Source organism: Osmerus mordax, chromosome 5 (genome assembly GCF_038355195.1).
Source record: "Osmerus mordax isolate fOsmMor3 chromosome 5, fOsmMor3.pri, whole genome shotgun sequence".
Classification (NCBI taxonomy): Eukaryota; Metazoa; Chordata; class Actinopteri; order Osmeriformes; family Osmeridae; genus Osmerus; species Osmerus mordax.
Window position 1 is genome coordinate 16,196,274 of NC_090054.1, and position 27,981 is coordinate 16,224,254.

Sequence of the window (27,981 nt, forward strand, 5' to 3'; positions counted from 1 at the left end):
GCAGTAGCGTCACAGCCCATTCAACTGCACCCCATATACCATAGGTTTTTAATAAAAAAATATGTCCACCATTTTAGCAGGTCATTTTTCTACTTCAAGCTTTGCAGGAAAATCTGGATAAATATGGTAACCCAGCTAGCACACATGTTCTGGCAATGTTATTACAACTCCGTAGCCGTGTAGTGAGAACATTATGTGCAGGCTGAGGAGGAGCTCTGTTTTCTAAACCACAAGTCTCCAGTAGCTTTAATGTTGTCTTTGCTCTCTCATCACTGTATTTCTTCCTTTTTGAAATGACCACAAAGATGCAACGATCTACCTTCCACCTCGAGGCCTCGAGGGTCACATCAGCTTAGTTTCACCTGGGGTCTCTATGTGTTGGTGGTTGGTACAAGTTGAACAAGTGAGCTCTTTGGTTTTTTTGGGGGGGACACGAGCTTACGCTTTGTCAAAAGGTGAAGACAGCAGTTGTGTTTCTAGGTCAAGCTCACGTTATTCTGTCTTGCAATTCATGTGTTTGGGTCATACTTTGTGTCAGTGTGTGTATGTGTGTGTGTGCGCATGTCGGTGAGTGTGAGAGGGTGTGTGTACTTGTTTGAATGTGAGTACAAGGTCGTATATACGTGTGTACACACTAACTATGAAGTTTCACAGGACTTCTATGTCGGACATCAACAACAGTTAAAGCGAATCACAGTTCTAGGCATACTCAGACCTAACTACATACGGTATAAAAAATTGCACAATTATATTAACAATCACTGCAAAAAGTACTTCACCTATCATAGTTTTAAATGGTATCCTACAATCTAATTGGATTGATTAATAGTAAGGTTGTTTTTTCTCATCTGGTGGGTGTATGTTGATCACCGCCTAGCGGTGCTGAGACTGTCTGCTAGCACTCTGCCCTGTGGCATTGCGTCTCAGCCAATCCAGTGCTGCCAGACCATCTCACTGGAGGCGTCTTTTTCTTTTTACCAGTCTTCCCTGTTAATTCCAGTTCCGTGCTAGTTGTACGTACATCTATACTGTGTTGTGCAAACATGGGCAGAATTGAATAGTAGACATGATACTGAAAATCTATTGCATGCAGCAACCTGATTGAAATAAACATGCAGTTAGGGGCAAATCCCACCCCCCACCCTCCACCAAACTAGCCATCATATTCTAGGAGCGCCCCCTCCTCCTATGATAGCTTGTCATCCGTTAAACTGGGTGCCATTATAGTTGTTTGAACACCTTAGCCTGAATAAAGTACTATGGTATCTGGTAATACCATGGGTTTAGCAGCAAAAGCTATTGCAGCATTACATTTACATAACACTAAAATAATGTTATTACAAAAATAAAGACCTAGGAATTATAAGCAAATAAATCCGATTGCGCTCATGAGGTATTAAATACTAATATTTCAAAATGGAGAGCAAATATAGCCCATGTTATTTCAATCTGAGCTTCTATAGCCCACACTACTGGATAGTTGTTAAATCTTGCTACATCTTACGCCACCTATTGTATTTTTCAGTATGCATTAATTTATTTTGCCTTTGGTAATTATTCATACTAGGGGCAATATTGTTGGAAAATAAGTGCATGCTCCTTTCACATGAAACGTAATTATCTATATAGATAGATATAAAACAAAACGATATACTTTTTACAGATATATGTACTGTATAGTTTCATCTTGGGTCCTACAGAGACACTAACCCACCCAGAACATGGAACTGAGAACTTGAAAACAACCAGGTTTTGGCTTACATACCAGCTCATGTGTGTATAGTGAGTTTTGTGCCAAAGTGCAAATTCTAAGCTGATAGACTTTCATGATTCATTTCCCCTCCATATTTTCAAGGGTACACTAGACAAAATAGTTTAGAGCGGTGTGGTTTGAAAAAGAAAGACCTATGTATTTGTTGCTATCCTTTTAGCTGTTGAAGAGGTGGGGGAGGAGGGAGCAGAGTGGGTTGGTGGGTACAGGGGGTAGGGAGGTTCTCAGCGCTGTCCCTGGTCGTGGGGAGTGGGAGGGGGCGGTTCGGGGAGGTGACCAGGGCAGGGCTGGTCCTGGCCCCCTCAGCTCCAGCGGAAGGACACGTGTCGAGGGCGGTCCCCCCCTTCCTTCACCAGTGGCTTGTGGAACTCTCGACCAGCCCGGGAGTGAATGCTGGCCCAGCAGTACTCACAATAGTACTGCAGGCAAGTGACATTGGCACAGAAGAAGGGGGCAAACTTGCCTCCGCACCGCGCCCCCTGGCACTCGTCACACATCTGGTCATCCAGGACGTACGGCTTCACCTCCACCTGAGGTCAAAGGTGAAACAAAAAAATGATTTGTCTTCTCTTTATACTTTCAAGTTTTTCCTCGAGACCAAGAGTCAACTTGCCGTCAGGTCATGAAACGCGTTTGATCTTTCCTGCTGTATCGTTACATGGGCTGCTGTGCTTCACTGACCTATTAGTCTATTTTCCGCTAAGCACTTGGGAATCAAACCCATTGCCTTTCCAAACCAAAACAGAGCTCCAACACAGAGGCAGGCACACTCCTCCCACACACGGGAGCACTGAACCTGACCATCAGCCGAGGAGCAGGGCTGCGTAGTCATGGCGATGCCTTGGAGAGAGCGAGGGAGGAGGGGGAGGTGCGCGGCTAGCGGAGGCGTCTCCTCCGCAGTGTGTCATGACAGTGTAATGACGGGCTATCAGAGCCTGCATCAGCAGCTTCCTTCTCCACTTAGCTCAAGGGGAACAAACACCCCCCCCCCCCCCCCCCCAGAGCTCTACGGTAAAAAGCCCAGGTCAGGAGAGGACAAGGCAGGGACAGAGGAGCCACCAGCACACCCGGGGCTGTTAACAGCCATTATCACCTCAGTGAAGAGCACAGAGGGGCTGGCCTCAGGTGATAGAGTCTCACATGTTCCATCATTAAGAGCCATTTACAGTTAATGGAGTGATTGTGGTCCCGAAGGATGACTAAATATAAGTCCTGAGTTGGGGCACTAATAACAATGTAAAAAAGAAGAACGTTGAGTGCTTACTCATTAAGAACCTGGGTGAGGTATTTGACTAACTCAGGGATGTGGAGTGCATGATAGTGGAAAGGAGGGGTCTGCCTAGAGTAGCCTCTAGCCTCGCTGCCTCCCCCCTCCACCCCCTCTTACTGGCCCCTCAGCCCCGGACCATTAAGGGTATCTGGAGAAAACTCTTGCTCTTGCTCTTTGGCCCTCACACCATGGTTGTGGCTGGGGAATCAGGATAATGAGGTACTGCAATGCAGAGGAGATCTAATCTATAGGCCATTAAATGCCTCATTACTCAAGTCCAGGTCCATGACATTGGCCATTATGGGAGAGCAGAACTAGGATCTGCAGTGTAGCGCCACTGAACCAAAGTTCTAGTCAGAGCGAGGCCTGTGGTGTGATGACAGCCAGGAGGAAGTGTGGACAGCCTGGCCAGACAGAGCCTAGGATCCCTGGCAGACGGCCAGTCTTGGTTGGTTACCGTCAGCCATGCACTGCTGCTGCTGCTATGGGCAAGATGGCCAAAGAAAAGCCCAAAATAGCCAGGCAGAAGTGGATATATACATGTATAGGAAACTCCTATAATTAACTAGGCCCACGTCTGCAACTTAAAACATCTGTCAGCCGTCCAAAAGCCAAAGGCTGCAGTGATTACATGGAGGACTGTTCCACAGACCAGGGGCTCCCTGTACTCCAGGCTTAGGGCTGGATGGTTGGTTGGGTGGAAACCACTGATGGTTTAATGACTGTTGGATGGATGGATGGATGGCGAGGCTCCGCCAGAGGTCTAGATCTACAACAGCCTGTAGGACCCAGCAGAGGATTCAGGGGAACCCTCTAGGGGACGGCCATTGAGAACACAGCAGCCTATGACCTCACTCACCCGTTTGTCAATGTCGTTGTGCTGCAGCTGAACGAATCGAGCGCTGATGGCAGCGATGTAGCTCTGCTGATTGGAGAAAGCCACACGGCCCGCCCCCTTGGGGTACTTAAGCTCCGGGTCAGTGTCGATGCCGGCATAGCAGACGCCCCCATACAGCCTGTCCATGATCATGGCCAGCTCCACTAGGAAGGACAGAGGGAGGAAGGTCTATATGAAAGAGATGTGGAACTTGTTTTGTGTGATTGATGATTTCTATCATTGTCTGATTCATCATCATCATCTCACTATGGTTTTTCCCTGGTCATACTAGCTTAGGTCACGCCCCAAGTTCCTCACCGAGCTTCTTGATGTTCTCGAGTTAATCATTGGGTTTCTTGTACAACACTGATTATGGCAAACAGCCTTTACGGTATATGCTTGCCTCATGTGGCAGCACAAAGGTTTTAGAAAGCACAGAACAGGAAGGAGACATGCTTCAACCAATCTCTCACCTGCACGCAGAGGCCGGGGCACGCCCCCCACAAAGATGGTCTTGCGGGGGTCCAGGGGCTGAGAGCCATCCATCACAAAGTCACTGTCACTCAGGTTCCAGGGGCGGATCTGGACCTGGACAGGGGGAGTAAACATGTCATGAAACACCAGACAAACCCCTTCAAAATACTTGCATTCTATTCGATACACTCCAATAGGAGTTTAGAAAAACACAAAAAACTTGTGAAAATGGGGAGAAAAAAAAAACGGTTCTATGGTGGTTACTCACTGGCTTGTCCTTGATGGTGGGGCTTGACACACACAGGTAGAGCTTCCCGTCTTCTTCGATGCAGGCGTCTATCAGGGCCTGGACCGAGGTCTCCTCCTGGAACAGCAGGAAGGCATAGCCTGGGACAAACAGGGGAGACACAAAACAGAAACATCTCTCTTACAGTCGCTGCATTGTAAGGGTTTTACAGTCAAGAACTCATGATCAAGCCTCAGCTTCTAAGCTTGGGCTTTTTTCATAGTCATCAATCTTTACACTAACTGCATTGTGCGATTTTCCTGTTGTAAACTTGTGACTAGGCATGGGAATTCATTCCGGCCCAAAGTGTCCTCTCTTGACAGCCATAGAACTGCAATCCTGAAGATCATCCATCTCTACTCCCCAGCCCTGGTTCATCTCCCAGCTCCCATAAGTCAGCTCAGCCCTTTCCACTTGAGCTGACACAGCTAAGACTGGCCCACCATTATAAAAAGAGCCATGCAAAATTGATCGGGCTATACTGTCCTAATCTTTTTGAACGTTTGGGGCCTGGGGAGATTTCCTCCCACGGACGGCTGAGGGGAGGAAAAGAGAGATCGAGAGCACCTCGGCGTGCGTTATCAAACGATGCATTATTCAGGAAGAGGGTTTGTCTGAGGTCATTCTGTCGGTTTGGGAGAGAAAGACTAAGTTAACTTATGGTGGTGTTATGTGTGGCTAATGAACTCGGCTCACTGACATTTTGGAAGCCTTAATAAGTTGCAGGACAGGAAAGGGTAACGTAGGGCAGGACAGGGTCAAATCGGGCCGGGAAGGGTAGGTCGGATAGGAAAGTGAAGGACAAGACATAGTAGAGCACCGTAACAGGGCAGGGCACAACAGGGCAAGGTAGGACAGGGCAGCCTGTGCAGGCTCACAGGACACATGGTGCAGAGGCCCCGCTGCCTTTAGCACGAGGCCCCGGGCTCTGGTGTCAGCCGTGGACGGCTGCTTTAAGACACGCTCACGCATGCCACACTCGCCCTGCATTTCGAGCGACGGGACGCGTGCGCACGCACCCAGAAAGGCCCACGCACACGCCGCTAGCGATGCAGGAGAAATGGGCAGAGAGGAATGTGCAACTGTCATGTGTTAGAGTGAGCATTCCTGAGTGTAACGGCAGCAGATGAAGAGGGGAGGGGGAAATACTGACTCAGCAGACGCAGTGAACTGTGGTATGAGGGGATGTCTGTGTGTGCGTCTGTGTGTGCGTGTGTGTACAGACAGAGAGAGAGAGAGAGAGAGAGAGAGAGAGAGAGAGAGAGAGAGAGAGAGAGAGGGGGGGGGGGGGGGTAACTCAGGTGAGCATGCAAGCGTGTCACTTTGGCTAACATCTTCCTGTTTTTCAGTTGTGCCTTGTCGTACTCATCTTCCCACCATGGTACAGCAGCCAAGACACCATTCAAGGAGTCCACACACACACACACACACACACACACACACACTTGGGTATGCACCTATTGTTGTCAGAAGGTGTACATTGTGTCTCTGGTGTGTCTCTCACACGCAGTCCTTTTTATGCACACACGTCAGAGTGACGTCGCTCTCTTTTTCTCTCCTGCACACACACACACACACACACATCTTCCCCTTCCCATCGCTGCCTGCGTCAGGGCAGCGATGGGCAGTCGCAGATCACACAGCCCCGGAGGTCAATGCTGTAGCTAGACATCAGTGACATGGCTAGTTAATCACATCAGAAAGAGAGAGAGGGAGAACGAAACCGAGAGAACGAGACAGAGAGAGAGAGACAGAGAGAGGGACGGAGAGAGACAGAGAGAGAGAGAGAGTCAAAGAGACAGAGTAACACACTAACAAGGGTACAACAGGGGAATCACAGAGGAAAAGCACTGTAAACACAGTACATCAAGCCTGTAATCGACTAAGTGGCTGAGCACACAAGCCTGCAAGCAGATGCAACATCCACTGGAATGCACACTCGTCACTGTCCAAATGGCAATGTTCTTGCAGAGCACTAAGTCACTTAAGTCCAAAACCTGGACCGAAAACACCCAGTTCAGCCACACAGCAGTATAAATCACATCAACCACAACCCCTTAGGAACAATTCGTCTAAGTTTCCCTCACATTGGGTAACTTGGGTAAAAATGGCAAATCGGGATAATGGAAACAATGTGCATCCCCACTCCCCCCCCCCGCCCCCCCCTCCCTCCAGCAAACACAAGTATAGGCTTCCTCAGAGCCTGCCCGCTTCATTACATAAAGTTTGTCCTAAGGGGGTGGGGGTATGTGGTCCTGAGCTCACATCCCCTCCTGAAAAAGACTGCAGTCTCAAAAAGTAGGATGAAAAGGCAAACGGGAGCCAACGACACAGCTAGAGTAGGGAACAGCGTGTTCCATCCCAGGGCAGTAGAGAGAGAGAGAGAGAGAGAGAGAGAGAGAGAGAGGGGGGGGGGGGGGGGGGAGGAAAGAGACTGGGAGGAAGTGGAGGAGGTGGACAGAGAGAGAGGGGGACAGAGGACAAAGTAGAAAGAGAGCAACACCAACAAACAGCATGAATGACCGCTCCAAAAAAAAAAGAAAGAAAAAAAGAGCGACTCCAGAAAAACAGCCTACGCAGATGGGAGAGAAGAGGAGACGGAGAGCGGAAGAGAGACAGGGGTTGCGCGAGGAGAGTGAGGGAGAGGAAAAGAACTGGTGAGGGAGAGAAGAGCGTGGAGTTGGCACAGGGAGGCGAGGGGCAGAGCTGGAGGTTAGAGAACTGGAGGAAGGGGCTAGCCTTAGCAGCTAAGTGACGGAGGCAGTTCTTGGCTGTGGGTACTGGTACACCATGTTCCCTCTCAGAGTCAACTGTATAGGATTAACTTCTGTCACCTTCCACCAACTCCAAGGCTATCAAAACCAAATCTGAAAAGCACACACTCTGAGCTGACGTCAGAGACCATGCCATTCATTATGCAATGGCCCGTTATGCAGAGGACAAAATGGGTAAGGTTACTGGACTACAGAGCAAGGCTGGTTCTATCCGCTGCCACACACACACACACACACACACACACACACACTGCTTGAGGGTTCTGGGACTCAGTCTATGCCTAGTACAGTGCTACTGAGCCTTCCTGTCTGTGTTCCTGTGTCTCCGTCAGCCTTGCGCAGTGCAGGGGCTTACACCCTGGGACGAGGGGAGCAGATCTGCAGTGGCTCGTGCCTCAGATCTCTAGAGCTTTGCTGCTGAGCTCCCTTCTTCTTGGAGGGGAGAAGGAAAACACACTGGCAGCGGCCGCGTTCTGCAGCGTGAAGAATCCTGTTTACGGATTAAACCCTGAGCGGAGGACGGCCTTTATGGTACCGTAGCCAAGAGTGACCTCACCGACTGTTTGCCTCACTAATGCCACAAAGAACGGCTTGGCCCTCACCGAGGAATGACACCGGTTACCTCAGCCGCAATTAGGATACAACTTGAACTTAATTATGACACACAACGTCCAGGACTTTATCGAATAAAGCAAACGTCTCTGCCATGTTCTCAACTCCGTAGCTCTCTGAGGTCGACCTCGCTGTTGTTGTCACCATTGAACATGGTTCTGTTCCCTTAGATTAGGATTTAAACCCAGACGACAACAACACACAAAGTTTGACAATGTGGTACAGTGTTGTGTCCGTTGAAATGAACAGTGACACGTCCTGATCAGGGCTAATCTTCTCAGGAAACACTGCGTCTCTCCTCATTTAGATCCCTGCATTGGCGAGGGAGAGAGGGCCCAAGATTTAAACAAAGGACCGGGATTTCCAGGCACTTCAAAATCCATAAAGAGGAATATCTAGGAACAGGTGGGGATGATGAGAAAGAGCTCCTACACAGCAGAGCAACAAACACACAAGCCAACATTACATTACATTTACATTACATTTAGTCATTTAGCAGACGCTCTTATCCAGAGCGACTTGCAGTAAGTACAGGGACATTCCCCCGAGGCAAGTAGGGTGAAGTGCCTTGCCCAAGGACACAACGCCTTTTAGCACGGCCGGGAATTGAACCGGCAACCTTCTGATTACTAGCCCGATTCCAACATGCAAACGTCTCTAGTCTGACAGCCTCCCAGCCTGGCCTCGGATGTGCAGTAGATCTTAATGAGAGGTAGGAGGAGGGGTGAAACCCAGCAGACAAAACCACAGAGGGCCGTAATTCTGCCTCCGAATGTAAACAAAGGAGGGAGGGAGAGAGGGGAGGGAGGGAAGAAGAGGACACAAACATCTGCTTTTCTAAAACAAATATGGGGCCTGAGGCATTAAAGCGTGACACGGTGAGAAGCAGCCGAGACAGAGAGGGATGAGATGAAGCCTCGCTAATCGTCTCAGTCTGGAGGGGTCACTGGATCCTCCGCAGCCGAGAGAGCTGTGAGCACAGAGGGAGCCAGACACGGGCGCTGGGACCCCCCCTTCCCCTCGGACCAGGCTGGTGCCCCTGGCCCTCGTGCCAGCCAGCCTGCCTGCCAGGGTAGGCCTAACCACAACCCCATTCAGAGGCAGATAAGCTCCCATCATTCCGGCTCCAGCATGGGGACACTTTAGGCTCAAAGCAGACAGTCTAAATCCTAGAAGTGCTTCTCCTCCACCTCCTCCTCTCTACCTCCATGAGGCCACAGACAGAAATAGCTCGCTAGCTTTTGGAGCTCGCCGCTGCCAGGGACGTCCAGACTGGACCAAAAGAGCAGGTGTGCTCAGGGGCTCCAAGGTGGCCAAGCCCATCCATCAGGGACCTCATGGGACAGGCACGCAAGCAGAGAGAGAGAGAGTGGGTGAGGGTAACACTGGGACCAGGGGACCTAGGTAGAAATGATGCAGTGGCCCATGAACTGACTTCCCAGCTGCTGAGAGAGGATCGTGTCTGACAGGTCACCTGCTGAGAGCCGACTGAAGACCTAGAGCTTGATGGAGCATGGCCTGGCTTGGGGAGCCCACAGCATGACTCATCCACAAACTCAAAACAGAGTTTCATAATAGTACGGAGACACATAACTGCAGCTTAAGTACATGGCAGGATGGAAAAGTGACCAGCATCTTTCCATTCGGTCAGTCTGGAAGGACATTTAATATGGAGAGGAAGATGACCTCTTGATGTAAATCCCACATCTGCGAAGCACCAGCAACCGACCATGTGAGACACACACACACACACACACACATAATCATGTGCATACGGGTTCTCACAAACCTCATGTCATTAGCGCTGAGAAGGCTGCCATTGGGCACCAGTCCAAACTCTCTTGCTAACGCTAACGTGCTGAGTTCACACTGCAGCATTAGCATTGCACAGTAAACATGAGAGTTCAGCACTTTCACTTGGCTTCCCACTTTTCTATACAGGAAGAGAGTCTTTTATTAAGAGACGTAGGTGGTCGCATGGCACCACAGACCGTGTGGGTGCTAACAACGAGAGGTGGTTTCCTTTCGGCTAACCAATGTTCTGCCCCTCCCTCCTCTAACCCTCCCCTTACAAGGCATCCTCCAGCCTTCTGACTCATTCCCCTAAAAGGATGCCACATTTTCCCTCTCGAGCTTTGGGTTTTATGAAAAGTAGTGCCTCCACCACCCGGCCCCACCCCCCAAATTATACAAATAAAACAAGGAAGCAAAAATATTGGAAGATGGAGGGAGGGAAATTGGAAGAGTTTTCGCAGCTTCTCCAGATGCAGCGTATTACCATCTGCCTGAGGAATGCTAACTATTTCCAGCCAGGGTTTAATAGCTTCCCTAATATGACACAGAGCTGGGGCAAGTGTGGTCTAGATAGCCCAGCTAGGGCTAGTCTAGGGTGGGCTAGCTGGTCTAGAAGGGGCCAGCTGGTCTAGGGTGGACTAGCTGGTCTAGCAGGGGCAAGCTGGTCTAGGGTGGACTAGCTGGTCTAGGGTGGACTAGCTGGTCTAGCAGGGGCAGCTGGTCTAGCAGGGGCAAGCTGGTCTGGGGTGGACTAGCTGGTCTAGGGTGGACTAGCTGGTCTAGCAGGGGCAGCTGGTCTAGCAGGGGCTAGCTTGTCTAGTAGGGGCAAGCTGGTCTGGGGTGGACTAGCTGGTCTAGGGTTGACTAGCTGGTCTAGCAGGGGCTAGTTGGGGTCATGTGAGGCTCTGAGGCCAGATGGCAGTGCCAGATGAAAGCACTCCTCTGCCCTGGACACCTGTCTAAATGAAAGTGAGGAGCGGGGGCCTGGAGACACTCCTCACACTCCCAAGGTATTCTTCAATCACACAAACACTCTCCACCACCTGGTCCGAGAGCTTCGGGCTCTGGAGGAGCTTGCGGGAGACCTAAGTGTGTGTGTGTGTGTGCGTGTCCTTGTCTGTGCCTGTGCATGTATATCCCTGAGATAACTGCAGGAGGCTGTTTAAATAAGCAGACACCTCGATGACCCACCCTGGGTGATACAGGAATTCTGGGTAACATGAACTCTAGTACACACAATTGGCTGTGAAAAACACCAGCTCTCTGTTCTCTGCTCTGTAGCTGTGGACTCTCAGCTGCCCAATAGATGAAAAGATGGACAAAGAGGGAAGTTTTACCTTTAGGTGGAAAGTATGACTTGCTCTCCGCTTTGTGGGGCCAATCCACCACCAGGTGCCCATAGCGACGGAAGCTGTTGGTGATCTCATCTGTTAAAATGGGGACACAGAGATAGGATAGGTTAATTTGTTCCTGAAAGAAATTCACCATGGCAACAATTCATTACGATACGCATGTCAAGCAGGCTGACTATAAAATAGTCTGTGCATACCCAGACAGTGCATGTTACTGCACTGCAGTTTCGATTTCAGCTGTGCTTTGCTCAACATGACTCCCTTCTTCTGGGCTCATTGTTCTATTAATATCATTAATATTTCAAGAGGCCATGGGGAGAGCATAGTTAAAAGCATCGTTTTTTTTTGTGTGCGTACGTCTCTCATGAATGCCACATTGAGCAAAGTCACCATTCCAGATCCCAAGTGTCCTTACCGCCTCAAGCATTCTTCCCAGTGTGGGAACAACAACCATCACACATCTGCTGCCAGACTAGCAGCCTGCTCCAGGCCAGAAACCACCAGGGTCTAACCAGCCTACCGAGCCAGGGACCCAGCTCTCTCTCTGGGATACAAGACACACAGGCCGCCCTGCAGACAACAGAACCAGCAGAGCGGGGCCTGCCGTCCCAGATCTGGCTTGCGATTGGTGGACACCTACCTTCGTCGATGTCGGGGGGCAGGCCTCCGACGAACACCTTCCTGGAGTAGCGCTCCATCCTCTCGCCGTTCTGACAGCGCGTCGGAGAGTTCAGCCCGGGGGTCAGCGAAGGATCCCCGTGGCCATCGTCGAGGAAACCGTCCTCGAAGGGAAAGAGGGATGAGCGGCCTACGTCGGAGAAAGAAGAGAGAGGGAAGTCGGCGGGACAGTAGAGAGGAAGAGAGAGAGGGAACAAGGAAGACGGGGGGGGGGGGCAGATGGTATATGAGACAGAGGAAGAATGCACATCTAGTGTTATCACAGAGACAACAAACAATAGCCCACTACTGTACCATGCTGCATAAGCCCTCCTTGTAATTCACATGGGGTATGTCCTCCTCTCTGCCCCACCCCTAACCAGTCCAATCCAGTGTCTGTGTCGAAACTGTCAAATAACATAGCGTAGGAATAACAAGAGTATTCAATTCTTGGGTGTAGGATGGAGGAACAGCGGGTGGAACTGGGGAGGGGTGTAGAGAGGACTGGTACAGGCCACAGACCATGGATCTGTCGTGTTGAGATGGTAGTGCAGTGGTATGGATGTGGGAGATGTAGATCCCTCTAGGAGCCTATCTCCATTAGCTCAGTGTACTCGGTGAGCATAGTGTGTGTGTGTGCTAATGCAGGGCTAACCCAGTCTAAACATCCTTAAAACGTTTAAATACAGGCACAACGTTGCAACAAAGTTGCAAACACCACCACAGCTTTCCACGTTAAGGATCGGCGGAATTAGTTGAACACTCCACAATCAGAGGCATGTCTACAACAGCAACCCTTGCCATTCAAGACATGAATCATCTTTTCTGAGTCAGCATACTTCCGCAATCTTTGAAATGCTGGAAGGAACATTATAACCTGGGAGCCATTTCAAAGATGATTGTTAGAAGTGATCTGTATTTGTCCGTTTGGATCATGTTATTCATTATTTATTTCATTCACTTGGGCACCGGCTATGCTTGTGAATACATGGCGGATCCACAAACAGTCACAGTGATGCCATACATGTCACAGGTAGCACAATGACTCAGAACAACAGAGAGAAAACAAAAGCTGTGAAATTGATTTTGTTTCTCTCGCGCTCATTAAGCAACCAAAATAAAAATCAAGATTAGGCCATTTTATCATCCCAAATCCCAGACCTTATTAAAGGCAATGATGAAAAAAACAAAACAAAAGAAGCGTGTCAAATTAATATGATTTCATCCAATCAAGGCTGAGATGAAAGCAGATGGTGACATCCCACTAGAACCCCGGGCTGGAGGGAGATGCCTGTGTGGGGCTTTAATGTTGATTGATCCCCTTTTCACTATGACAAGCAGAAACCCAGAGAAAACTCCACACATTACCTCTTCTGCGGCCATAACTCCTGGCTGCTTGTGTTCACAAAAAGGAGACAAAAAGGAGAGAGAGAGAGAGAGAGAGAGAGAGAGAGAGAGAGAAGGAGAGAGAAACAGAAGGGGAGAGGGGGATGAGGAGAAAGAGACAGAGACATGGGTTTTGTGGGCAACACAAACCAGAAACATCACCAAGGCAACAGTGAAACCACAGACGACCACACCTAACCGGTCGGTCGGCAGTGGGGGAGTTATTATGGTCTGGCCTTGGCCAACAGTAAACCTGCAACACCTGCCCTGGTAACATGCTAGACTTGTGTAGGGAAGGCGAGGTTAGTGCAGAGAGGTCTGAAATATGTCCAGACATGACAGACTGTCTAGGCTGTAACCCAGCTAGATTATGTCATTGCCGTTAATAAATGCGTAATAGATCACATATTCTCATTTCTGGTGTGAATATTCATTACTATGATGGAGATCACAGAATTGACTCTAAATGACAGAATGAAGGCTGCAGCAGTTCTTGCTGGTTAGTCATTATCATGGACTGGTGACACATTAGAGCAATTCAGAGGACAGGCCAGGCGTGAGTGGAAACTTCCCACAGGATAAGGAGGAATTGAGCGAGGAGGGCTGACTGGCTGGCGGGCAGGGGAGGGGAGGACAGCACTAAAAGGGGAACTGGAGAGCACAGTACAGTGACAGTGCAGGCCAGATCCTGATCTAGACAGCAGGACAAAGGTTTCACCACCCATAGTGACGAGACTGACACCAACTTTCTCTCTAAGGACTGATTGGACTACTGTTTGTGTGCGTGGTTGCTCAACTCTTCCTAAATTAGATGAATAGAAGTCTCACAGTGCCTCAGACCAAGCACACAACAGGTAGAAGAGGATCCAATCCCTCCAGACAGCGGGGGGACTTCGGCCTAATATACCCTCTACAGACTCTCTCATAGTCATGAGTCACAGTGCAGACAGTCATCTCCTAAAACCAATATGTCTCTCTATTGTGGCCATGTCATTGTGTGCCTACCCCCTCCACTTCGACTCTGGAAGGAGATATTGTCTCCAGAACTCTTCTCTCACTAGTTTTTCATTAAACTTCTCTCACCCGGCCAAGACCGGAGCGCCACAGTGTTCCAGACTCGGAGCTCTCTCTGTCACTCCTCGACGTAAACAAAGGCGCTTAGCAACGACAGGGATACGGTGGAACGCATGTTCTGTGAGAAGTGGTGGTTTGGTAAACTGTGGCGGTCGGGCCGGAGAGAGAGAGGGAGGGAGAGAAAGGGAAAGGGCAGTAACACCTCTAATGAGGTAGGGAAGACTTTATGGAGAAAATGGAGTCTCAGTGGTTCCTCCGGGCATGATGAGTGGATGTGCCCGGTGGAGCCTGGCTTCAAAGCATCTGTCACACAGAGGAGGGGAGGCCTACTGGAAGTTGTCTCCTGTCCCTCTCTGCAACACTTCAAAAGAGAATGCCAGGAGACCCACACATGCTGGGGACCTTCACTACTGATTCCTCCTCTTCCATCTAAGCCACTTAAGAGCATTTTCGAGACCGATGAGAGCAAAGGTTTCTTGCTGGCTCCATTCGTTTGAGTCAATGGCAGAGAGGAGGAAATAGGATAAACTACATGAGCCAGCATCCCCAGCTTCCGAAGCCTGGCTGTCTAAACCCATCACAAGCTACAAGCAGGAGGGCCTGCTCCAGCTGAGTGCTGAGACGCTTGCAGCTCTGGGCCCGGGCATAGGCCCACTTTAACTGCCATAGAATGTGTTCCCCTTCGGGGCCCAATGATGAAAAGACGAAACAGAGAGCTCAAATGTTCACGTCGCCGTCAAGCTGTGACAGCAGTGTAGGAAGCTCCAGGAGGGCTTGCCTTCTTATTAAGATGACAGATCCCCTGCTTCCTGTCCTCCTGTTCCTTTTGCTCTCGCCCTTCTCCCTTTTCTCTCACTTCTTCTCTTCCTCTCACATCCATCCCTTTACTGGGAGACTTCACCAGGCAACTGAGGAGAACCAGAGCCTTGCTTCCAGATGTGTGAGCTTTAACAGTCCCAACCCTGAGGTTTACACTAGGCCGAAGGAGGAAGCCTATCCTCCACTCGCGGCCACTGGTGTGAGGGAAGAGGGGGGGGGAATGACACACTTTGTGAAATATGAATCTCAAACTTCGGAGAAACACTTGCTTCTCTCGACTGGCCTCGACTTGAGGCTGCGCTAGGCTCAACCCCATGACTTCAGGAGCAGGGCAGAGTGTTTCCAGGTCTGTCCCGTGTCTCCATCTGCTAGCGGGGGCCAGGCTAGCTGAGAGCGAACCAAAGGGGAGGCTAGTCTTACAGGTTGAGGGTATTTTTAGACGTGGTATTCAGATGACTGCATGTCCCCCCACCTCTCGGGGTCTATGCCGGGTTTATAGTGTCAGGAGGGTAACACCTGGCGGGGGGGGGGGGGAGCCCTAGCCTGGGTGGGCATCTGCTCTCGTCTTAACGGCCTCGTCACATCACTACCTTTGGAGAGCGTGTCAAGCCGTCGATTTTTAACATCGCTGTGCAGAACGTCATGTTCATGTTGTGTTTTATGGCACATAAATGGAATATCATCACGCAACATAGTAACATCAGTTGATTGTTACGCTAGCGCTGAAATGAAACCCACACACAGTGCATCCATTGATACTGAGGGGACACAAGGCATGTGGTGTTGGGGGGTGGGGGAGAACAGAATGTTTGGGGAAGTCGTACTCACTGTTCAATGGCATGATGTGGTCGGCTCCAGGGTGGTGAAAGTTGAGGCCCATGCGCCCTGGAGGAGAACAGCACACTGGAGATTAGACTCCTATCTGTTCGGCAGCTCAGCACAGTGCTCCACACACCAAGCCCCTGTTCGAACACGTAGCATTGCCACATACTTTTTACGAGACATGGAAACCCCAAGGTGATGTTATCTAGAAGACCATACTGGGTGCAACTGGGGTGTTTATATTTTTGAAGTAAGCTGCACAGCTGAGCTGAAACAGCCCCGTTCAAAGACATCCACAAACAGAAGGGTGACAAACAAGATGGAAACAAACACTTCTCTCTCCCTCTATACCTCTCGCTCACACTCTCTCACGTGTTACAGGAATAAACAATGGAGGGCCTACAATACCAAGAATTTCACAAAGCAGCCATTCTGCTCTGGTGACAATGTTAGAGTGTCACAAGGCCCCGTCTGTGGTGCGCTGCTGTGTGTGTGTGGGGTGTGAGTGTGTGTGTGTGTGTGTGTGTGTGGGGTGTGAGTGTGTGCCTGTCAGACATCACAGCCTATCGCCCAGCCCAGCCTCAGTACACATGGTTATTAATGTTGTGCCAAGATACTACAACAGTCAAGCTGTCATGTCAACCGCCTAGACCAACACAGCGCCGTCGTGGAGACGCACCCTCAAACCTTCCAAGTGCTTTTCCTTTCGACGTGCCTAAACTGGCTGGCTAGCAACACTCAAAACACAGACCTATCGTGAGGAAATGAAGCAAGCACTTGGAGTGGAGGATATTTTGACATCCATTACCCAACAAAGAATCTGAGAGGAACGAGACGCCCCCGAACTGGGTGCAGGTTTAAACCCTTCAGAGCTTCAAGCACAGCTGCCGTGGCCCAGCTCCTGGGGTCTCTCTACAGGGTGGGAGGACGGCAGAGCCTGGGGCTGCCATCTACATTTACCACTTTATTAATAGCACCATCAACTGTCACTGAGAGAGATGGAGTGGTTGTGAGGCCAGCTGGAATGGCGTAAGCAAGGCAAGGTGTCACAAGTCTCAAAAGCAAGCCTCGGCTACGAGAAGGCCGATGAGGGCTGTCCAAGAGAGAATGAAAGAGATGGGAGGGGCTTCTATACCACCTGCAACAGATTCATAGAAGTTGATTTCCTCACTCTTTCCTGCCCGTCGTGATCCAAGAAAGGTTTGAGCTAAATGCCACAAACGTGTGCACACATACGCATCGATCCCAGTGCGTGACCCAGTGTCCCAGTGCTCCGAGGGCCAGTATTGTAAAATGTGCGAGTGGGTGGGCTTGTTGGGCCACAAGCATTTCAACATTCGTGATGCTCAAAACGGATGCAGGTCCCGAACTATTTAAAAAGTTGTCATTCATCCTTACATGAGGAGTCAGTTACCACTGTTTCTCAATTAGCCTCTCTCAGACAATATCCTCATACTGCTTCCTGTGGAGGAAATCACCCTTTTTGAAAGTTGCGAGTGTTGATTGTTAGCATTAACACAACCAACAGACGGCATTCTGTTCCAGCAGCCTGGCCGTATTAGGGGTGACAAAGGCTCTACACTGCTTGTAAATAACTGGGGTCCATAGTAAACCAGCCATTTTGGGGTTTGGGGGGGTCCAGTTGCCCCGCTAAAAGGCCTAAAATAGCTCTGGGACTGTGCCATCTGCTTCCCCAGTTGGGTGCTTTTGCCTTAGGACACTGCTCCTGTGACATTTACTCAACTAGGGCCTGGACTATTCTGGGCCTGTGTGTGATCACTGGGACAGGGGCCTGCCCGGCTCTGGAAAGACATGTCATCCGTTTCCTTGGGAACAAAGCCAGCTCGTCCCCAGACATCTTGTGCTGACTGACCAATGACCTCAGCCTGGCCTCCTGGCCTGGGCAGTAGAGTGACAGGAAGACTGGGCTGGCAACTGACCTGAAGAACCCAGTGAATCCATCCATGGCCCAGACCAATAATAGGATCTGACTGGGATGTAGGCTAATGCTAGCAAAGACAGCGGAATGGGTTAAAGTTCCCTCCAGACTCTGCGCCGGTGCTTCACACCTGGAGCCCTTTCCAGCTCTACCCTAGACACGTTCTCTCTCCTCTGTTCCACATTAGAGAGCACATTAAAGCTCCAATAACAGGGTTTGGAAAGCAGCAGAGCAGCAGTTATGAGGAGGGCAAAGCAAGCCAGCGGGGAGGTGTGGAAATATTAACCCTCTTGACAAAAACACCTCAAGAAGAGGGAGTCTCCCACTCCGGCTGGCTACCATCAAGTAAACCCTTCTTCTAAAACACACACTACCAGGCAGAAGAAGACTCCTTCTGAAGAGAGCAGAGGGTGTACAACATTTTTACTGAAAGTACAGACTGGGATAAGGGGACAGAGTACTGTCAGTGTGGCCCACTTCTTTGAATCATAACAGGTCCAGCTGTACCATAGGACACTGCACCAGATCACCACAGGGGGTTCAAAGTTTATTTAGCAATCCCAGCTGAACTGGGAATAACCTCTCTTTAGTTTCAACTAAGCCTTTTCTTTGTGTGGGCTCTTCACTTGTGTCTAGTGGTGGCTGGGCGTGCTCAACCTTTACCACTGCCAACAAACAGTTCCCCTTATCTCTTTAGGATGATTACACACCGTTTAAAGTACAGAAGCTTCCTCTCTTGTTGTTGAAGCTACAGTACTCTCAAACATGAGGGGTCAAGTCAAGCTCATTCGCTGACCAGCCAATCAACATGTTTGGAGTGTGACATTTCATCTCAGGTCAGGCTGCAGTGACCTCTTGGTGACCCCACAGCGATGAGTCCACACTGCTGGTAACCCCCCTACACACACACACTATCTGCTGACGTCAAAAACTTATGACAACTTGAAGTTAACTTGAATAATGTTACTATCCATACTTGTTAGTTAGCATGACCAGCTACTAACCAATGACCCCATCTGTACTCACTGGTGCATGTCTCTGACAAATAACCTTCCACAAGCAAGACCAGGGATAAACCTTGTCACATGAACAATCCACAGCTCTTTTCTCTTCCATAAATGCTTGTTTGTACAAAGCTCAAGTTGCTAGCACTGAAAGCAAATGCATGTTTTTACAGCTTAAAAACTGTTCCAACTCACATTAAACTGCGCTGCTGGAATTGAATGGTAACTTAAACATGACTAAATGAATTAAAACACATGAAAGGCCTCATTATCTAAGCTTAAGTTGAGCAGAAAGCTATGAGACAATGAAATCTCTTTTCAACTGAGGGACTCAGTGACGTGTGTGTGATCATGTGAGAGAGACCAGCTGAGGGAGTGTGTGTGTCCGTGTGTGTGTGTGTGTGTGTGTGTGTTTCAGTGTTTAAAGTTCCAAACAAGGAGAGAGCTGAACTTGAGTCAATAAAGTTCAGAGACAAAAACAAGTAATTGTGTCATATAAGTGATAGTGTGCCAAGAGAGAGCATAGTGTGTTGAGTGTTGATGCAAAAGATTGAGACGACCTACATTTGAATGTGAATACAAGAGTGTGGGAAATGGAAGTGCTTTGCATGGAGTTTGGCCAACGATTTGCATTGTTAGGTGTACGAAAGAAGTGTATGAGTTTCTGGGTGGAGTATTGTCATTGTAGGCCCATTGATGTTTGGCCGGTTGTGGGCTGGGCTGGGCGTATGTGGATGTGTGTGGCTGTGTGTATGTATGTGTGTGTGTGTGTGTGTGTGTGTGTGTGTGTGTGTGTGTGAAGTATGAGGAGAACAGGATACACGTCTATGGGAGCAGGAGTCTATGATCCCCAGCCACATCTTTGACTGTGGCGACTTTGGTGATGACGGCTGCTGTCCGTCTGACTGCCAGTGTTTTTCCAAGCTGAGTGGAGGAACCTGTGTGTGTGTGTTTGTGTATGTTGAGTGAGGCCTAACTCTTCACACGTGAGCTCAGCTGACCCATTTAGGAACTGCGTGCTTTCCCTTGTGCGGTGCTGAGAAAGGGGCCGTTTGTTTTGGACAACCCTGGCAGCGCTGCAGCTCCCCCCCCCCAAACACCCCCTCTCACACCCCTTCAAAACAGAGCGTAAATTCCCTGTGCATGCCATTCCGATCGGATTAATGAGCATTTGGGAGTTTGAGAGGATCACAAGAACAAAGTGACCCTCCCCCTTGGAAGGACTAGCCTACTCTTCGAAAGTCAAAAGAGGGAGTCTTGATTCAGCATCTCAATCAGACAGCGCTGTGTTCTCCTTCATGCCCCCCCCCCCCCCCCCCCTCCCCCGTGACCCTTTCCTTCTCGACACATCCAGCCGTGGCCTCACGGGAACACAAACACTGCATCCTAAAAACGACTGACTGTTCCAGTCAGACCTACATCCTTAATAGAGGGGACACCTCATCACTTCTCCAGGGTCAGCCTTTAGATCTTTGTGAATCCCTGTCTCTGGATTGTGGTTAGGACCAGGGCTTGGGCTAGAGGACTATGTCTGGGACTAGAGCAGCACGCTGGGTGGATACTAGAGTGGGGCGGGGAGGAAGAGAGTGGCAGGGACAGACCAGTGACAGCCTGAGATGGTAGCGTGCCTCTCTGAAGCCTCTGCATGCATTTACATGAGGAGGAGGACAGAGGGGGAGGAATGTAGATATTTCTGGTCAGGAACAGGTCTTTCTCTCTCTGTCTGTCTGTCTGTCATTCTCTGTGCCCGCACCCCCCCTCTCTTTCTCTCTAGCCTCCTCACTCTCTTCCTCTCTCTCCCAATGCTGATTATAACTTAAAGGGAACATTTACAGGAGATTCCAGTCTCTCTCCCCACTAGTGAAGTGGGATCCCTGCTAAGATTACCTTTTTCGCTCACACAATGCTCTCTCAACATAAGATTAGAAAAACAGAATCAACGCATGAGAAAGCAACAGGCCCTATTCATAATATCCCCCCTCCACCACCCCTGTGTTTTCATTGTCTGGCAGGCGCAAAAACAACACTCAACCTAACGAGAGCCATCGGCCCAACAGGATCTGAAGCACTGGAGTTTTTACAATGGACATGTGACCTTCTGCATCAAAATATTATCTTAAGGACTTTGTCCATGGGACACACACTCGATGGTCTTGGAGAACATGGAGAATGTTTCGGCCGTACCTTAAGATTACATTAACGACCATGTAACTACTCAGCAATACCTACGGTAATGACATTGTAGTTACATAGGAACTGCTGCGTAGGTTTAGGGTTAGCGTCTCTGAAGTGTTTGATTTGCAGCGTTTGACTTAATCTAGAATTGTTTTCAAAGGTGTATTGCATAAGGTCACACAAACACTGGCATACAGAACAAAACACGGGTGAACTACAAGTATGTGTACACCATCATGATTTGCAACACAAACACGTCTTTTTCGGATGTTTACAACGTGACAAACACCCAGCCAACAGAAGCAGCAGTGTCACTTGATTAAGGTCAGCAGAGAATGCAGAGAAGCAGCTTGCAAGACAGCCCATAATGACGCACAGATGAAACACACATCCTCACGCACAGATCAAACACTGTGCAATATTTTGCAGGTAGGGCCAAGGTGTTAATTTTCTTGTGATTAAAAAAAATTGCTAAAAAGTTCATCTGTACTATAATTGGTAGGAAAGGCAAATAGAGCAAAAGAAAAAAATGGATCAGAGATGATTCCCATGAAGCCAAAAAACCCAAATAAGCGTGGATGTATGAATATTCCTAACCTGCAAAATGATTCCTCCATATAATATCAGCGATAGTCATTGGTGGGCCACCGGCCGGGTGGGGTTTACCTTTGTCATGGTCAGTCCTTATCATATCCATTAAGGAATTCTCCAAAGAGTGCAAGCTAAACGCATCAAAGGGCCGATTCCGGTCCTGTGAGAGATGGGAAGAAAGAAGTCAAAGGTTAGAGTTATCTCAACTGTTTTTCATAGGGAACAAGGGCAAAAACCATTCCACTGGTGGAGTGTCACTTGACGAGATAGAAAGGTGATGACAGGGGTCCAACACAGGGCCCCCTGTGACTCTGGGGGTGACTGTGGTTTTAGTTGATGAATTAGTTGTCTGTCCGTGACCATGAGTATGCCTACAGCAGAGTATAATCAGAGAAGAGGGGCTTTTGTATCGTAACAAAATTGCCTTTAATAGTGGCTTCCATCACTTAAACTGTCGGGGATTTGCATTTCCGTTGACGGTTGACATTTGGGTCTGTTAACTTGCTCAAACACAGAGGAGGACTGTCACTGTCAGCGACTGACATGTAACGACAACCCCCAGCAACTTATGTTCAGCACTTTACAGCCAATGCTAGAAAACCAGTTTGTAGTCAACAGAAATGAAAGTGTTTTCTTTCCTTTTTTTTGCCCAGGTGATGCTCATGTACTTTTCTGAGCATTTGGACGGCTGTCCACCTGTGAAATAAAGGTGTTCCAAGTTGAATAATGACTTTTTTGTAAATGAACCAAAGACTAAAAAACTGTTTGAGCCCCGATCCCAGCCCCCCTGTGTGTGTGTGTGTGTGTGTGTGTGTGTGTGTGTGTGTGTGTCCTAGTTGGTTACCAGTACTGTGAGCACCATGCAGATGTCCACCGAGGTTAGGTGGTTGACCAGCAATGCATCTGTGACCACCACCTGCTCCTCTGCCTGTGTCTCATCTCTTCCACTGCAGTTGCCTCTGTCTGACCTGGCAGCCTGGCCCTCAGGCATCGAGGCAGAGCTCACTCACTCTGATACTATATATACATGTATAGTATCAGAAGCACTAGGTGCCAAAGGACCATTTGATCATCATCTTTCACCTGTGTTCATGAAAAGAAGTTCAGTGCTTCCATATGCTTCAGTCCATTAAGTTGAAAGCCATTTGGAATCTGTTTGGTCTTGTGACTCACATAGCCGCCTCTGAACCACTTCCAGTTTCAATACTGAACAAACCAATGGGTCAATAAGATCACACTCATGTTTTGAGTAGACCTCCATCATAATACCCTAAGTTGTGTCTGAGTGAATGAACAAGAAGCAGGCGATTGAGAAGGATTAAGCCTGTTACAGAGGTAGAGACAGAGAGAGCAGGAGTTCAGCTAGGCTAGGGGTTAGCCTTGGCAGCTGTGTCCTGTGTCCACTGACCTAGCTCTGGGCCACATTGTTTGCACACCAGGGCTATTGTGGCACATTCGGCTGAGCATTCAAAAGCGTTATTCCCCCCTCTCTAGATCCGGCACAGACGCACAGATAAAAATCTGCCCACTTGGTACAAACGGTAAACACTTAAAACGCTGAGCTTTTCGTTTCCCCACCCCTCCAATAGACAGAGTGAGGGGGATGTTTCAGTAGGGTGAAATGGCCTGAGGAGATCTATCCCTTTATTGCTCCCCAACCAGGCAACTCCTGTTACTGGATTTCCTGTCATATTAACACACTACATATGTCCGAGAGACACAGCATGTGGAATACAGCCCAGGTCATCCATGCTCTTTGGCCACACTGCTCTCCGAACCATCCTGCTATGCCAAGGATGTGAGAGCGCATTTATGAGCAATATCAGTAGCCACATGATTGGAAACAGACCAAACATGAAAGTTATAGTGGACTTTTGCTTGGGGAGGTTTTTGAGCTATAAAGGGTGACCACATGTCTGCTCAACAAGGCGGGCAAACTAACTGGTAACAGGCTGGGGAGCAGACATTGGACATTTTTGTCATCGATAAGTATTCATCCCTAAAGAGATTTGATCTTATACGCAAATTGTGCTTGTGTGAAATGGTCAGTTATGAAACCAGCCTTGACACAAAGAGGCTCCACTTTCTGACTTGTTCATGATCTAGACAAACACTCTTCAACATGGGAAAAGTTCAGAATGACTGAACCCTTCTCACATCCACCGGTAGTGAAACATCTCTTTCAGGCTCTGTTTGACTGGAGAACTAGTCAGTCAACTTCTTATCCCATCTGCACTGATATGATAACGATCTTTGAACAGCCCACCTAAGTGGGCCCCACCCCACCGACTATTCAAATTAGGATGTATTTTCTGATTCTCATGTGATTTTGTTTTTAAGTTTTCACATGGAAACGTTAAGTTAAATTCCACACATTCCTGACCTTTACACAGCAGTTGGTTGTGAGCACATGCCAGGGCACCTGGGACTTAAATCCACCCCTCATTCACGTGACTAACAAGGAATCTGCAGAGCATCTAAAGCTGCTGAATAACAGATACACCTGACACGAGTTGTCCAGCTGTCACTGAGGGGCTGTTGTGATATTCAGTGACCCTGAAACCACTCCCCTATTTCTTCATTTCTCTATTCCTCTCTCAACCCAATGTTTCACATCAGCAAACAAGGTCCTTTGTACAGCCTGCCCTGAGACCCCTGACCTTATGTCCTAGTGATAACTACCTCTACGAGCTAGCTAAATAGAGAACCAAGAGATAGGGGCTCACAAAAGGAAACTGTGCGATAACTAATTTCAGTAAAGGGAGAGGGGGGGGGGGGGGGTGGAGTATAAGGAGAGGCAGGCAGTCTAGGTTATAGGGCTACGTTTCAAGCAGGCTGGAATTTCACTCTCTACCTCAGGCCGGGGTGCGTTGGCACATGTCGTCCCTTCTGTAGCAGTTCTTTGACTCACACCCCATTCCTCAGGGCTCTCTTTTGACTGGGTGAACAAACGCTGCCCTTCACAGAACTGGAAAGTTTGAAGATCTGTGTTGTACCACCTGGTCAGTGACGCAACACTTGAAACAAACTAGACCTATTCTTCATAAAGTTCCATGTTAATGTATTTTCTATAGAATCTTTAAGTCTGTCAGTCTGCAATCAGATACTGAAATGTGCCAAAACAGGACCCTTATCTAATTACAGATTGGGTATCATGTATCTCTTGCAGTCAAGGCATTGCCTTTAAGAATGAGCTGACAGGTTAGTGTCTATGGCAAGTTACAAGCCAGGAAACTGGGAGCAGTTGGAAATGGGTCTGGGTAAATTTAGTTAGTTCTCTTGAAATAAAACAATGTAGGCTGACAAGAACAAATCACATTATTAAACATATTATTATTAAATATTATTAACAGTACAAATCTGAATTGAAAGCGATAGGACCCACCCACTAGTCTGGAACGAGCCTATTGCAAAGAGGCAGAGTGCCCTTTAAACAGCCCTGAGTGAGCTGGCAAAATACGGAGAAAATTTAACCATTTCATGTAGTAGGCAGACACTGCAGTCATTTACTTTTCAATCAAATGTAAAATGAATGTAGCATGCAGTTTCAAGAACTATCATAAATTAGCCGATTGCCTACGTAATAATTTTACTTAGCCTACTTATTTTTAGTGTTTTTTGTTTATGATTTTTGTTAGCAGGCTTATTCTGGAAGAAAAGATAAGCGTCACAATTTTCTATTAATTAGTGTAAATTATATAATCAATTCATTCTTACAATGTCAACGACATAAATTGATCGAGGGACTATCAGACACACACAAATATATAGAATGTCATCATGAACGCTCTCTAACAAACCTTCCACATATGCGACCATAGCCAATTAATTGCCCTATTTTCAGTTCGTTTCAAATGAGGAATCGTGTACATTTGCTTCAGGTTACCTGAAAAGGCAGCAAATTGTTGCTGTTGTCCGTCCTAAAAGCGTTGTCTTCCATCCAGGATTTCGGGGTGAGGGGACCGGCTCTTGGGAACTTTGGGGGTGCTATAACGTTGCTAGAATAGGGCTTCTTCATGGGCGAGATGGGGTTTAGGGAAGACGGCACTCCGACACCAACCCCTACGCCAACCCCGACGCCCACAGCTCTCCGCGGGTCCCTGCCTGCCTGGAGTCCGCTCCATGGATTGGAGGCAGTGCTCCAAGCGGCATTTTGGTGATTATTCCAAGCTGATGATGATGCGGGTGAAGATGAACCCTTGCTATTCATGATGGTCTGATGGCTATATGCGCTTCTCTGGGGAAATGGACCTTGGTTGGGACTAACAGGGGATCTTCTTTGCTGCGGCTGCTGGTGTTGCTGGGCTTGCTGCTGTTGATGCGAAGACTGTGCCAAGCCAACCTGAGGTGAGAAATTTCCTCCAAATACCGGATTGACGTGGTGGGGGAAGTTCTGGAAGAGCATCGTTCCGTTCACCGAGGGTATTCCTTGAAAAAAACTATCGTCCACGGCGTTCGTGGTTCCAGTGGACCAAGTGCTTCCAAATGAAGGGGACAGGGTGCCACCGGTTTCCTGCGGCTGATGAAAACTTAAACCGGGCAGGATCGGCGACTCCATCGGCAATTTCTCTTTATTGTTCAGCGCTTGAGATGCTTGGTTTGTCACAGTCGACGGACTCTCCTCTGATGAAGGGGGTTCAGATGAGGGGGTCGGGGTGGAGGGAGGGTCTACGTTGGTTGGATCTTGTTGCTGGTTAGGCTGGGCTTTGTTTTTGTCCATCAGTAAATCATCCTGCATGGTTTGCTGAGCTGAAACGGGGAAAAACAGAGACGAGTTATTATTTAGGATGTCATATACGCTCGCCTGCCTGTTATAATGGGAGGAGAACTCGGAAAGGGGCATGTTACAGCTGCTGGGGCTAGCCAATTGCAAAGCGAATTCGTGATCACCCATTTAGAAAAAAATCAAAGACAACCGGTATGATTCTAGGAATACACTTCCGCTAAAAGATCTTTAATAGTTTCACTCGTTTTTACTCTTAAGATAAATATTTTCTGAGATAGCCTATGCGGGTCTGCAGATATTCACCAATATTCGCCACGTCTCGTTTTCCTTGACACAGGAACTCAGAACTGCAACGTGAAACTGATTCTTGTTCCTGTTTTTTTTCTCTCAAGGACCTCCCCTGTATCAATTTGCATATGTCAATAAATACAGCTGCGTCCTTCATCAAGGTTAAAGAGACACACACACCTTGACCCACCCACCCCGACATACCCTTTCAAGACATCATATGTCGGAAGTCTGTGTGCAAGGATACTTCACAGGATACTATTTTCAATGGAAAATACAATGATCTCTATATCCTGCGACAATTACTGCTGCAGTGGGCTGCGTGATGACGCACTTGTCAATGACAATGAACTACTTTAGAACTATTAATTTGTCATAGGTCCATCATTGCAGAGCCTCTGTAAAATGTAGCCCATGGTTTAAACTTAATAATATCGCCATGACAGCTCCACCCTCAGTCTCTTGTCATGAGGGCTGCAATAAGCATTTGCAGCTTTTTTAATGTTAGCCTATCGATCTTTGCATTTATGGCCACAAAATTCAGTAAAATATGATATAATCATCTAAGATAGTCAAATGTCGCTGTAGGTTAGCCTATTTCTCACATTTGTTGCCTCAACTTTGATCAGCCGCATCTTTTGGTCTACAATATTGCCGTCTCTTTCAACATCACATCAACTGCGATTAAACATAGAGTATCAACTTCAAGGTGTCATATCTAAACATGTTACATTAATTTAAGTCGTCGCATTTGAGCAACTACCAACCACATTTTCAAATACAAATCCTGTAGTTCAAGTCTGTAGAGAGTGATACAGCACCCAGTAAAGTGCGAAATCAGGTTGGTGCAGCCTGTTAGGCTATTTAGTTTCTACAAAACTTGTAGGCTAGGTGTGAGGTTGCTGTTTGCAGTAGGCTAAAATCCTCTTGCACGGTATTCTGTGTCCAGTTAATCCATGTTTCTCCTCGATGCGCTGCCTATTCAAGGTCATCAAAGTAATATATAGGCCTAAGGGTCAGTCGGCAAAAAGAAAATACAAATCTAAACCAAAATTGAGCACATTAGGCTACCCTTCGCATTGGTTACACAACACCCGATACATAGAGAAAGCTGAGAGAAACAACCTCCTAATCCACAACGGTGTAGCCTATTATCACATCCCCACACAAACACGACAATGGCATGCACTCCGAGTCACTTCTCTGTCTCAGAAGGAATTTCTTTTACCTTTATCGTTCACCTTTTCAGACTCTGTAAATAAGGCTTTCTGTTTGCCTCGTCTGGGTTTA

At 48.3% G+C, this 27,981-nt stretch overlaps 1 protein-coding gene across 6 annotated transcripts; it reads right to left on the reverse strand.

The window, feature by feature from the left end:
- Nucleotides 1-27,943, reverse strand: cpeb3 (cytoplasmic polyadenylation element binding protein 3). 6 transcript variants are annotated; one of them, XM_067235950.1, is made up of 11 exons: nucleotides 27,920-27,943; nucleotides 25,564-26,426; nucleotides 21,753-21,837; nucleotides 15,975-16,031; nucleotides 13,236-13,259; nucleotides 11,851-12,018; nucleotides 11,196-11,285; nucleotides 4,661-4,779; nucleotides 4,392-4,506; nucleotides 3,901-4,082; nucleotides 1-2,301 (listed from the first exon to the last, which is right to left on the reverse strand). In XM_067235950.1, the coding sequence occupies exons 2-11, from the start codon at nucleotides 26,413-26,415 to the stop codon at nucleotides 2,074-2,076; spliced, it is 1,920 nt and encodes a 639-aa protein (XP_067092051.1). In that variant the 5' UTR covers nucleotides 26,416-26,426; nucleotides 27,920-27,943; the 3' UTR covers nucleotides 1-2,073. The 6 variants fall into 6 exon arrangements, with proteins under 6 accessions (XP_067092051.1, XP_067092050.1, XP_067092048.1 ...); XM_067235949.1 differs by having other exon boundaries at nucleotides 13,236-13,262; XM_067235947.1 differs by having other exon boundaries at nucleotides 13,236-13,262; nucleotides 21,684-21,837.
- Nucleotides 27,944-27,981: the final 38 nt, after the last annotated feature.